Consider the following 12820-nt stretch of genomic DNA (forward strand, 5'->3'; position numbering starts at 1 on the left):
CATTGGAAAACATCATTAGTACCCTAGATTCTGTCCCATAGATGTAAGTTTCTGACATATATGGTGATGGTTATGTTGAATGTGCACACATGATGATTCAGCAAAGGTTCCTTCTTTGTTTCTACCCTTAGCACAACACATTTTTACATGAGTGATAAGTATACCTTCCTCAAAAGGTACAGTAATATCACAGGATTGTTGCCATACCTTTATTCTCGCATTTCATGATCTTCCTTTCATCACTTTCTGACAGGGTACCATCTTTCCCTTGTGTATTCTGCCAACTCATCATGGAATTCTTGCTATTTGCGAGAAGAGATATTATATTGTATTGAAATTTAACATTTCCCTAAGCTGAAAATGTATTTATAATAGATATCTCACATTTCCCACCTGATCTTCCCACTTCTGGTGTAGGTTTCATATGTACTGTCCAGACTTAACAGGACACCAGTGATGATAGGAGTTGTGTTCCACTCTTATTGGTGGAGTGTTGCTACATGATTATTTTCATATCATGCAGATATCTCATGAGGGTATGTGTAAGTATCAGGGCTAGTGGTGAGTGAAAATTTACACCTTTAGAGGGCAATATAATTCAGTAAAAGCTATTTGTGAGAGAAGGTAGGAATCTATCAGAAATACAAACTCAATTCAGGACAATTTTAACTTTCGTACCAGTTTTATTGATTAACATATATATAAGATTAATTGCATTTCAAGGTAATTTTGTATTAGCTTCAATATATAGTTTACTAAGTATTGAAAGTTTTATTTATGGTAGAAAGTAATATTATTGTTTTGTGGCTAGCAGTTTGCTGGTGAAGGTGTGCTATTTTCAAACAGTGTGTTGAAGTCTATTAATTCTCTTTTTAAATATTACACAAATAGAAAAATAAACGTTATGCTGACACGTTTTCTTCTTCCATTATCACAAAAAAGTTTGCAAACAAATGATAAATTTCACTTAATATTCACAGTCCAGAAACCCTTGAGATATATATTTGTGAAGACAAATTGTCAGTTTTAAATACAAATATGGTATTTGCCATTTTAACTGCTGTTTAAGTTTTTAGTGTTGTATACTTTGTTTTTTATCAAATTATGTCTACAAGAAAGATTTAATTCCCAATGTGTACTTCAGACAGTAAATACATCAGTTATAAATACTGTTTTGTTATAGTAATGATTTTTTCATGTGTTGCATTAATAACAGGATGAACAACCAATTATTGAAGCCATAAAGACTGCAGATTATTTTTAAAATAATAAGCGTGTGATAACCACAAAAGTATAAGGAAACAACAAGAGCTATGGTTTACCCAATCATTAAATCTTGTGCACATATCATAAAAGTTAAACACTTCAATATTTGATAAGTTTAAAAATAGGTTATCAGATATGTTTTTTTTTTTTTTTGCTTCCTCTGAAGTGTAATAGAGAGATAATGATCATCTGAGTGTCGAGTTTTATCGTTTTTCTGTACATTTTATATGATGAATGTGTTGGAACTATAAATCTTTAGAAGTTATTTTTGTTCAAAGAGCAGTTGTTTGATAAAACTATTCCATAAATTTTACTTACTTATATTGTATGATAAATGAATAAAGAGAAACTTAATATTCTGCATACTTATGTTCAAAATCTAAATATTAAAGGTTTAACTGTGTTAGAACTTGATGTATTATCAAACTTTACAGCAACTGGAGCTGACACGACTGTGTATGCTATTGAAGAGAAAGGGGATCCAAATGATGAGAATGCCCCAGAAAAAGAATTACAATTTCTAATTAAGTGGAAAGGTTGGTCTCACCTTCATAACACCTGGGAATCTGATGCGTCACTGCGTGCCAGGGTGCAAAGGGAATGAAGAAGGTTGAAAACTACATTAAAAGAGAAGAAGAAATCAGATTATGGTAAAGAATTCTGCCTTCATAAATGTTTTGGTGGTGCGAAAATAGTTGTAAATCTAAGCAACTCTTAACATAAAGCATAGTTATTATAAAGTTGTACTTTGACTCTATTCTTCACTGTAAAAAGGAACTGGAATGTGTGGTTCACATAAAAACTGAAATGATATCAGTCTCTTATGTTTTTATTGTGAAACCAAGAATTTTATGGTGTGGTGTGTTTGGTTGACTTTGTTAGATGAAATGTTATCATCTCACTTTGGTGTTGAAGACATCTAAAAGTTATCCTATTTTCATGGGACTTTGTGAAAGTTTTCTTACTTACTTAATAAATGTCTTAGATAATAACTGCAGCTTGAAATCTGTTGTTTCTGTGATAACATTCTGATCTTATAACCTGTGAACACCTTTTAAGTTTCAAAGTTGAACTTAAAAATATTAGATTTCTATATTTTAATTATTTCAAATTTCAAAGTATTTTGGACACTCCCTGGTGGCACAGCAGTATGCCTGCAGACTCTTACCACTAGAAATTGTGTTTCAATACCTGTAGTGGGCAGAGCACAGATTGTCCATTGTGTAGCTTTTTGCTTCATTGTAAACAAACAAGCAATCCAAAGCATTTTGGAATTCATATTTTGTGATTTTGTAGTGTTTACGTAGGGTATAACTTACAAGAAAAAAAAATGAAAAAACACATTTTCTTCATATTTAAAGTGTTTTTTTATATAAACAACACTTCATGACCTTTTAAATATTGTCTACACATCCAAAACATAGGTTTATATTTGATAAGACACCATCATCTTTGGAAAATATCATGATTCCTTTTTGTTTTTCACAAGGTTTTTATTTCCTGTTATTAATTTTATTATAAAATTTCTTGTTCCCACCTTTTTATAACCTTACAGCATTTTTCAAGGTTAGGTCCTAGGTTTTTGATAAATATTTGTTTTATTCACTGTTGTTACTACTTACATCAGGAATTTGCAACTACTGTAGTCAGCAAAACAAAAAAATATATAAAAATCAATTAATTTGAAATTGGCTGGATATATAAAATTAAAAATTCTGATTGTCCAAATATAAAAAGGAAAAATTGAAATTCTATGATGAAAGAAAATATTTTTGGTGTTTTGTAAAAAAAGAATATCTCACAGTAGAATTATATACGATTTTTAAACCATCCACATATTGTTTAGTACTTGCATATACAAGACAAAGATTTATAATCATAATGAAATAACTTAATATGTATGCTTATATTAAATTATTTCATTATGCTTACAAATTAGTTTCTTATATATAAGCTTTCTCGTGTACGTTTCTTCTAAGTTTCATACATTGGAGTAAGTATTTCCACTCTGAAAAGGGTAAATTCAAAGGAAATCATTGGTGTCCTTCCAGCCTAGAAAAGCTGAGTCATGAGTTCTCACTTCCCATAACTTGTGTACATTTACAAATATATTTCATTTTTAATTTCATGTACACTGCACTTTAACAATCCATGATATTTATCAAACGCAATAACTTTTAATTTTAGCAAATGTTTCTCTGAGATTACTTTATTCTCCTGTTTTCCACTATGATAACATTATATTTATGGATGTTGTCTTTTGATTAGGTTTTGTTTATTATGAGCTCAAATGGTTTCAAGATAAGTATCCACAATAAGATTTTGTATTTATATGTTATTGAGTGAATCAAGCACTTACTGGATGCAAATAAAAATACAACACAAATTTATTAATATAAAATAAAATTTTGTTTGTAGTCCTTTACTGTTTCTAATCTGATTGATCTTGTGTACCCAAGTGGCTGATGGAATTGATGTTTTGGGTGTTATGATGTTCTTGTTAATTTTGGCAAGTAAAACTCATTTAGCTAACATTAGGCACCTAGTTTTCCATACTATTTTTTACAGTTAAACGATTTAATATTGGGAAATAAGAAAGATACCTGTTCATTAAGACGTTTGTATTCAGTTTTGAAATTAACATATGACCAGAGTAAAAAATTATGTATATTCAATTTACATTTGGTATTGAATTTTAACCTATACAAGTTTTTCAGAAAATTTGTCATTTTTCAGATTTCCAAAATAATTATGAAAATTATCGTACACAAGGTTATTTGTTAAGAATAATATTTCATTAGTAAACTTCCAAAATATAACTCTTCTGCTTCTTTCTTAAAGCTATTGCTTTTGTACAAAAATCACAAAAGTATATCCTCATTGCAATAAACATGCATAGCACTGTCATTTTGTTTTAACCCTGAAATCAAGACTTGATTGTAAGGAAAATGCCATATTTTAATAGCAATATGACTAAGAGAACATTAACTGTATCAGTCTCTTATAAAACTTTATGTAAATTTAGAATTGGAGTTCTATCTTTGAAGAATGCAAAGAAACTCTCAAAATGTTGTTTTGGTGTTGATGGAAGGCCTAAAACAATACTACTTTTGCTCAGAGCCATTCCATATTGATCCTGATTTGTATTGCAAAAATAGTCTTCAATGTGCTCACGATATTTAAGACACTGTGAACCTACTAGAAACAACAGTAAATGTTCTGTTATTTCATATCCTTATCAAGTCTATCAAACACTGAGTGATGTAAGACATTAAAAGCTGTTCTTGTGAGAACAAAGTATCTGATTCTGACTATTCCTTCTGTTTCATGTTTTTTTTTGTTTTATGCTTGTCTTGTAATGTTTTCAGATGACCCTTTCTGGTTGTTTTAATTTGAAGAGAAACCTCAGCATGATTGCATTAATAGCTTTTGCATTTCTTGCAAATATTACATCTTCTATATTTACTCTCACAACTGAAACTACAACAATATATGATTTTTGGACATTCTTACGTTGTTTATTGACTAGTTCAGCAATGAAATCATAAAGCAAACATTGAATTATTCAAAAACTCTAATGTTAAGTATTAATACTCTAATATTAAATACAATTTTAGTGCTTTTTATTATTTATTAATTTTTGGAATAACCAAACAGCTGATACTTCTCTATGATCAATATTACTTGTTCTTCATATTTAAAATGTTTTCATTTTTTGTAATTTTAGGAAAGAAACAGCAACTCGAGAAGACATAGAGTATTATGACTGTCAACAGGAAATGACCACTGAACTTCAAGAGAGACAGATGTTGGTTGAAAGAATAATAGGTAGAAACTCTGAGTAGATTTGATTTTAATAAGAGTTATTCAGGTATAGACAAATCAAAATATTAATATCTCAAATTATGATTGCAGGTTTGCTTATTAGTACTTTGTTATTTAGAATGCTTAAAAAGAAGGGTTACTGGCTATAAAATGTCAAAGTAATCACAGTGTTTTGTTACATCTAACTCTAGTTCTTACTGTTTGTGATGATCCTAAACTAAACAGTGAAACCAATTGTATTTAGAATCTTCAACTTTCATTTCTAAGATAAAAAATTTAAAGTTAAATTTGTTGTATTGGAACAATTTTGAATGGCAAATTATTAAGTCACATGACAAACCCAGCTAGTATGAAGTTATGGTAAAAATTGCATGCATCAAAACTACATTTTGACATTATGTGTGTAGTGTGATATCAACAAAATTTTATTGTTATTGGCAAGAGTATGTAACAGCCATTTCCAGTGTCAAATAATCATATGCTCAGTTATAAAGATGTGTTCTGGCCTGGTATTTAGAATTTCTAATATGGAGATATTGAAAAACAAAGTAATATGGATTAACTTGAAACACTAGGACTTTTCAGAAAAGGATCTGTAAGAAGTTGTACCATAGCCATGGGAAGCAAAGTGTTGTGTCTTGTAAAGTGAGAATCCATGATCACAAAAGTGATTGTTAAAAGCCATCCACATGAACCAAGTGACAGTGTGAAATCAGGCCAATAGGTGTTGTGGGTTCACTGAGATAAGGATTCCAATTATCTCTCCCATTCATCCATAACATACCTTAAACAGGTATTCATGATGTTATTGCAAAGATGTACTAGTCAAATTCCCTCTAGATTTCTGTGTGAGTGGACTATTAAAACAGGTGCTAGGAAACCAGCATCCTCATACATGAGATGAATTATGGAAAGTCTGCATGGATGAGTAATGCGTTTTTGTGAGCTTTATGACATCCTTTTATAGTGGAAGATACAGTGCAGAGCTATTATCAAGATGCATGGTTGTCCAAGAGCTGAGATCATAATATGTTTACAGTACTCGAAAGAATAAATATAAAGACAATTTTTAGTAGAATTTTTTCATCCTCATTGTATGCATAGACTGAGGAGCTGTAACTTTTCTGATAGTTTTAAACTTTTGAAGGCAAAGTAATATATTATTAATAAATATTTTTATTTATAAAATATACTAACATTCCATATAGAAAACTCACTTTGACTGAAATTAATTTTAAATTTTAATAGCAGAGAATAAGAATGAACATGGACGAGAGCCAGACTACCTAATTAAGTGGGAAGGTCTCCCTTATTCAGAATGTACATGGGAGGATGGAGCACTGGTTACACGCAAATACAAGAAACATATTGATGATTTCTGTTCAAGACAAAAAAATCAAAATATTCCAACTAAAGTTTGCAAGGTAAGTATCCATTGAATTTAGATAGTTTTAGTTGTTTTCATCTTAAAGTTTTTTTTTATTGTTGTTGGAATATTTGAAGAAATAGCTTTTTTGTGTGTATGGGGGAGTATATTTGTCAACTTCTTTTGGTGCTGAAATATCTTGTGTTTTTTTTTCTGAATTACTACCCATTTTTAAATTAATAAGCAATTTATATTATTGGCAAAACTGTTTTATATGATTAAACCAAAGCATAGGTTTATAATTATCAAGAAAGTATCATCCCTTAAAAATATAACAATTCACCCTTGTTTACTTATCATAAGATTTAGTTTTCTCTGTCAGTGTTATTTTTTTAATGCAGCCCTTCATTACTAATTTGTTTAATAATGTTACAACACTACTAATGAAGCTCAGTTGTGAAGATTGCTAGAACCAGTACTGAAATGATTACATCGAAGAGACTCTTATCTTTTTATGTCAGTATAGAGTAAATAGAGGGAGTTGAAGCAGTAATTTCTAGTTAACCAAAATATTGATTTCCTGAATCTCTCATAGATGTAAATGTACAACTCTAATAAAAAGTTTATGGCACTTAAGAAGAACAAATCACAGACCTTGGAATTGTTCCACAGTTTTTTTTTTACATTGTTTTCATTCCTTGAAATTTTCATATTGAATTATATCTGGTTAAACTCTACAAGAATATTATTCTATAAAAAGTCATCAAAACAAAAATTGTTATATTTAGCAAGTACTGTATTAAGGGATGGCAAACTATTGACATGGCTCAAGTCTCTTTTTTATCAAGTATTATTTATTTAAAAGAAACTGTTAAATATAAAATGATTTCAAACAATAATTATTTTTTTCTTGACAAAAGTCATTATATATGTATATATCAGAATATTCTAAGTGTAACATTCACTCTAATCTTCAGGAGTAAAGAGTCAAGTTTACTTTATCATAAATAATATGCTCCTAGACTTTTGCAATACTTTGTTGATAAGAATGTTGTAGAGTCCATATACCCTAATTGAACTTTGGCCATAGTGTTTGCAATCACAGCTGGCAAATTGTTAGAATGTTAGAGTTTCCATAAAATCATTAAAAATGAGTTTATCTTAGTGCTTGGTATGTAGAGAAGTAGTACAGTGATTCAGTCTCAAAATTTCAAGGTTTTTTAGTGATATTTCTATATCCTCTGATCCAGAAAGAACCTTAGATGAAACATTACATTTAAGTATTAATATTTCATTATGCTTGTTTTATACTTATATATGTGGTAAAACTTTAGTAATATGTTTCTATTCATAACAAGTACAAATTGAATGATGTTGAAACATGGAGAGTACCTTTTTTACAACCACTGATTTATTTATAAATAAAATTATAATTGTATATTATACAGCTTTGATAGTTGAGTATTTTAATATGTTCCTTTAGGTATTAATTGTTTTAACTCTCTTTAGGTTTTGAAAGTTCGACCCAAATTTGTCCCTTTTAAAACTCAACCAGAATACATCGGAGGAGATAATGGACTGGAATTACGAGATTATCAGTTAGAAGGTGTCAACTGGCTGGCACACTCTTGGTGTAGGTCAGTGTTCATTCTTTGCTTAATTACAAGATTATCAGTTAGAAGGTGTCAACTGGCTGGTATGCTCTTGATGGAGATCAGTGTTATTTGCTTGTTTAATTACGAGATCTCTAGGGCAAAGGTTTAAGTGTGATGTATGAAATACAGCCAAAATTACTTAGTGTTTCAATAGTTTTGCATGCAAAATAAGTAGTATGTGAAGTGCCTTGCACCCCAATTTTTAGATTTATTTTTATGTTTAAAAACAGAAATGGATTATTTTGTTTCATTAACTCTTTCACTGTGTATTTAATTGTAGGTGGGCTGATTTTCAAAAGGTGTCAATTATTCACCAAAAAAAATAAAATTATAAATTTGATCCTTTGTATTACTTTTTGAAAATTCAACAAAGCTGTATTTTCTATACCTCACAGTAATATTCCTTGAAAACTGTATTGGATAGTGAAAAATAATGATTGAAACAAATTGAGGAAAATTAGGAAAAAAGTATTCTTCAGTAAATGGCATAAATATAGATAAAACCAAGTGAATAAGAGGTCAAAATCATTATAGAGCATAAAACAAATTAATTGGATAACAATACCAAAGATATAAAGAAGCTGTCTTTATGTAGTTTCCATATGTGTTTTTGAAAAGTTGGAAATTTTGTAATGATGCATATAAACATCCAGGTTTCAGAGTAGAATGCAGGTTTGGTGATTGTTTCAAGTATGGCAGAATATTCCTGCATGTCACAGCAGAAGAAAGGTTTTTTTTTGTAACTTTATTGTAAATCTAAAACTATGAAAGAAAGTGGCTAAAATGGGAATTCTTAAAAATTTGGCTTTGTGTTTACTTTCTTTTGGGTTTTTGTTTATTTGGATAATTGGTAAGTGCATTTCTTTCATCAGTCCTGTAGAAGATTGCTACTAAATAATTTAAAATAAACCATTAAGCTTTTGAAAATGTGAAATAAATCGTGGTAAAAGTAAAGATTGGTTTTTAATTTTGTTTTCTAGGCAATCTGACATCCGAGAATCTAAATTTGTATTTGATGCTGTCCCTATTAAAGTTCACATTCACACATTTTTGTGAAATGCTAGTTTATCAAATACTTTCTTTTGTTGCTTTTCTGTGTAATTCAACAGGTTTGATAGATTTTGCTGTATTATTGAGTAAATGTTCAAATACAGTTTAAATTTTATTTCTCTGTTATATAGAGGAAACTCAAAAGGGGACTTTATTTTATATTATACAGTGGTTATTAGAATGCAGAGAATGTACTTTACAAAATTAATAAAAACTACATGTATTGACCCAGTGTTTTATTTTTCATGTTCTGGGATTCCATTTTTCAAAGAGTGATGAAAAAAAACTTTATGATAAAGAACTAATAGCATCTATAATATAAAAGAAGAGCTCAAAGCTGAAACTGTGCTGTATTTTAGTTCATCACTTTTAAAACACAGAAACATGCTTTGTAAACTGTTATCAACTTACAATAAGAAAAAAAATAATGAAAGCAGTTTCCCCTGTATTGTTAAGATAATGTTTGTTATTATTTTCTTCAGAGATGAGATAGAAAATGAAAAATTTGTTATAAAAAATATGAAAAAGAAAACTAAACCAGAGCACAGTAGTTTTGTGTGTTTTAGTTTACATTTGGAAAATAGTTTCTTTAAACCACATAAATTTAAATAAAGATTAAATATATGAGGTTAGCACTTCTCTGCCATTAATTTTTAGCCCAAAACATTGGTGGTAAAAAGTAAAAAAAAACATTTAAAAAGATAAAAACCACTAATATTAAAAATTAAAGGCTATTATGCAATGCAAGATTTCAGTTTTGTGTACTTTTACCTGTGATGCTGACTATTGCTTTGAAGTCTTGAATTATAGAATATAAGAGCACATACCTATTTTGTGAATTCAACACTATGTGTATAAAAATGATTACGTCAGTTTCAAATATGGTCCCCTGTGGGACAACTGTAAATCTTTGGGTTTATAATGTTAAAATCAGGGATTTGATTCCCCTCAGTGGATACAACAGGTAGCGTGACATGGCTTTGCTGTAAGAAAATAATGATGAAAAGCTTCAGGTATATTTTTACTCTATGTAAATATAAGTATTAACAAAATGATTTATATATTTTAACATATAATTAATAGTTTTATTACGGGTAATTAAAATAACTTTTATTCTCTTTTTCCACAGATGTGATTAGTAATTTTTTTTGCTCACTAAATAAATAGAGAAGTATTGAATTAGTTGTAAAGAGATGCATTTGGTATTTATTAAATTTTGCTTTGTTTCTGTGAGAACTTACATTTTTACTCATGACCATCTTTTAATTTTGTTAAATTAAGATCATTATGGACGTACAGTAGCGTATTTTGTCTGTTAAGGAGGCCTTCTTCTTAGTATATATTATTGTACAATGTTTGTACTGTTTTTGTGTTTTTTTTTCTTACTAGAAGTGAATTAAAACCCTTGAATGTAAAAGAAAGTTTTATTTCAGAGAAAATGGTGTGATTCTAGCTGATGAAATGGGCCTGGGTAAAACAATACAGACCATAGGGTTTTTGTCTTCCCTGATGAACCAGCACTCCCTGTATGGACCATTTCTTCTTGTTGTTCCTCTATCAACTATGAACTCCTGGCAAAGAGAATTCCATATTTGGGCCCCAGAAATAAATGTTGTGGTGTACATTGGTGACATCAGTAGTCGAAACATAGTGAGTACTGTTAGTGTAGTCGAAACATAGTGAGTACTGTTAGTGTAGTCGAAACATAGTGAGTACTGTTAGTGTAGTCGAAACATAGGGAGTACTGTTAGTGTAGTCGAAACATAGCGAGTACTGTTAGTGTAGTCGAAACATAGCGAGTACTGTTAGTGTAGTCGAAACATAGCGAGTACTGTTAGTGTAGTCGAAACATAGCGAGTACTGTTTGTAAAGTAAAAGATGAAGCTGTTGTGATCCCAACAGTGTTTTTTTTTTGGCAAGAACCAAAGAGTATCAACAGTTTTAATAGGGACATTAAGGCTAACCTTAACAAAATTCAGTGTTGGATAATTATTATTATCCATTTGAAAAAAACTTGGAATTCTTGTTAATGTTGGGCAATGTTAGATTGTACATTTAACATTTTACTTCTTCTTCTTGGTAATATCAGCCTGAAAAGGATTTTCATAAAATTATATTTATTTTTGATAATTTCAAAGAATAAGTTTTCTGTGCATCTTTTTAAAAATGTTACAAAAATAAATAAATCTTATGAAAGAAAAATTTTACTCACTATTTACACCAACACTAAGCCTGAAACTAATTTGTCTACTAGCGATTGATTATACGTATTTAACATTTTCCTTGCTGGGTGAGCCTTAAAAGTCTATTTTGAATTTTGGTGACCTGTGAGCTACCCAAAATGTTAAAGTAAGTAACAGAGTTAAAATTGAGTGTTAATTAACCAGTAATATACAAAACTTCAGCATAACTTATAAAAGAAATATTTAGAAGATATTTAATTTTTTTCAATTGTACGAAGAAAGCAATGGAATGATCATCCTACCAATTAACTTACCAAAATCTTATATATATTTTTTGTTTCATGAGAAGATGAATAAAAAAAATGACCACCTGAGGACATTTTCCTTAATGAAATAAATTAGCAAGAAGAAGTTTATATTTCTAGAAACAAATTTTGAAAAGTTGTAATTTCTTCAAGAAAAAAGTATGAAATTTAACTTCTGAAATTAGTTTTAGCAACTTAAAAACAACCAAGAAGTAACTGAGATATGATTAACCCAGAATACTTTAATTCCTTTTAAATTTCCTGGCTTACAGTGACATATAATCAGAAAATGGACAATATATGATTAAAGGTAATTAGTATAAATTCAAGAAGTGTCCAGTTTAATTTTGCTGATTTGGTAGATCATGGTAACTTTGGAGTCTGGGATTCTTATAATTTATTTCCTTACCCTAATTCTGGTTTGTATTGACTTAAATAACATTGTTAAAAATTAGACTTCCTACAATGAAACTCTTGTTGTTCAGGCAATTTGATGATATAAATATCATTTGAACCACTTCTGTGTTGTATCTCAACCAGCCTGTTATAATACAAAAGACCTCATTGGCACTAGATATAGCACCTATAGTAAAGTTGACATATTATTACAGACTTGTCTTTTCTTTCATTTCTTAATAATTACTGACATAAAATGTTTTTATAATAAAGTATTTGTTACATTTTGGGATATTTTCAACTACTAAAGTAAAATGAAGAAATTAATGCCAACTGGTGCTGAAATGTTTCAGTTAATGAGCTGCACTTTTCACTGTGAATTAAAGTAAAATGTTAAGATGTTGATTTATTAAGCTTGCATTTCTTGTTCTCAGATACTCTCGAAGAAAAGTACAAATATAGGAAACACTTTTGCTTACCAATACTGTTATTACAACTGAAACTTGTTTGGAAGTCAAAGCTGTTCATATTCCATTTTGTTGATAAATTGCTTACATGTTTCTTCTAAAGAATCAAAATAGCCCAATTTAGCCTGATTTTTGTAAAAGTGAAAAGGTTTACAGGTATTACATTCTTAATTACATAAACTTTACATGGTCATAATTGTAATTAGAACATTTTGCTAAGCTCTAGTATTTTTTGGAATAACTTATGATTTAAAAAACATAAGTGGTTTAGTGCATTATTACTAAGCATTTAACATAAAATACTCAG

General features: G+C 29.3%; 1 protein-coding gene across 1 annotated transcript in view; it reads left to right on the forward strand.

Moving 5' to 3' along the window:
* Positions 1–12820, forward strand: part of Chd1 (chromodomain-helicase-DNA-binding protein 1) — an 82501-nt gene that overhangs the window by 23437 nt on the left and 46244 nt on the right. The window contains 6 exon segments of the mRNA XM_076474311.1: positions 1701–1847; positions 1850–1916; positions 4994–5094; positions 6340–6515; positions 7967–8094; positions 10596–10812. Coding sequence (XP_076330426.1) covers positions 1701–1847; positions 1850–1916; positions 4994–5094; positions 6340–6515; positions 7967–8094; positions 10596–10812 — 836 coding nt within the window.

Source organism: Tachypleus tridentatus, chromosome 13 (genome assembly GCF_004210375.1).
Source record: "Tachypleus tridentatus isolate NWPU-2018 chromosome 13, ASM421037v1, whole genome shotgun sequence".
In the NCBI taxonomy this organism is placed as follows: Eukaryota; Metazoa; Arthropoda; class Merostomata; order Xiphosura; family Limulidae; genus Tachypleus; species Tachypleus tridentatus.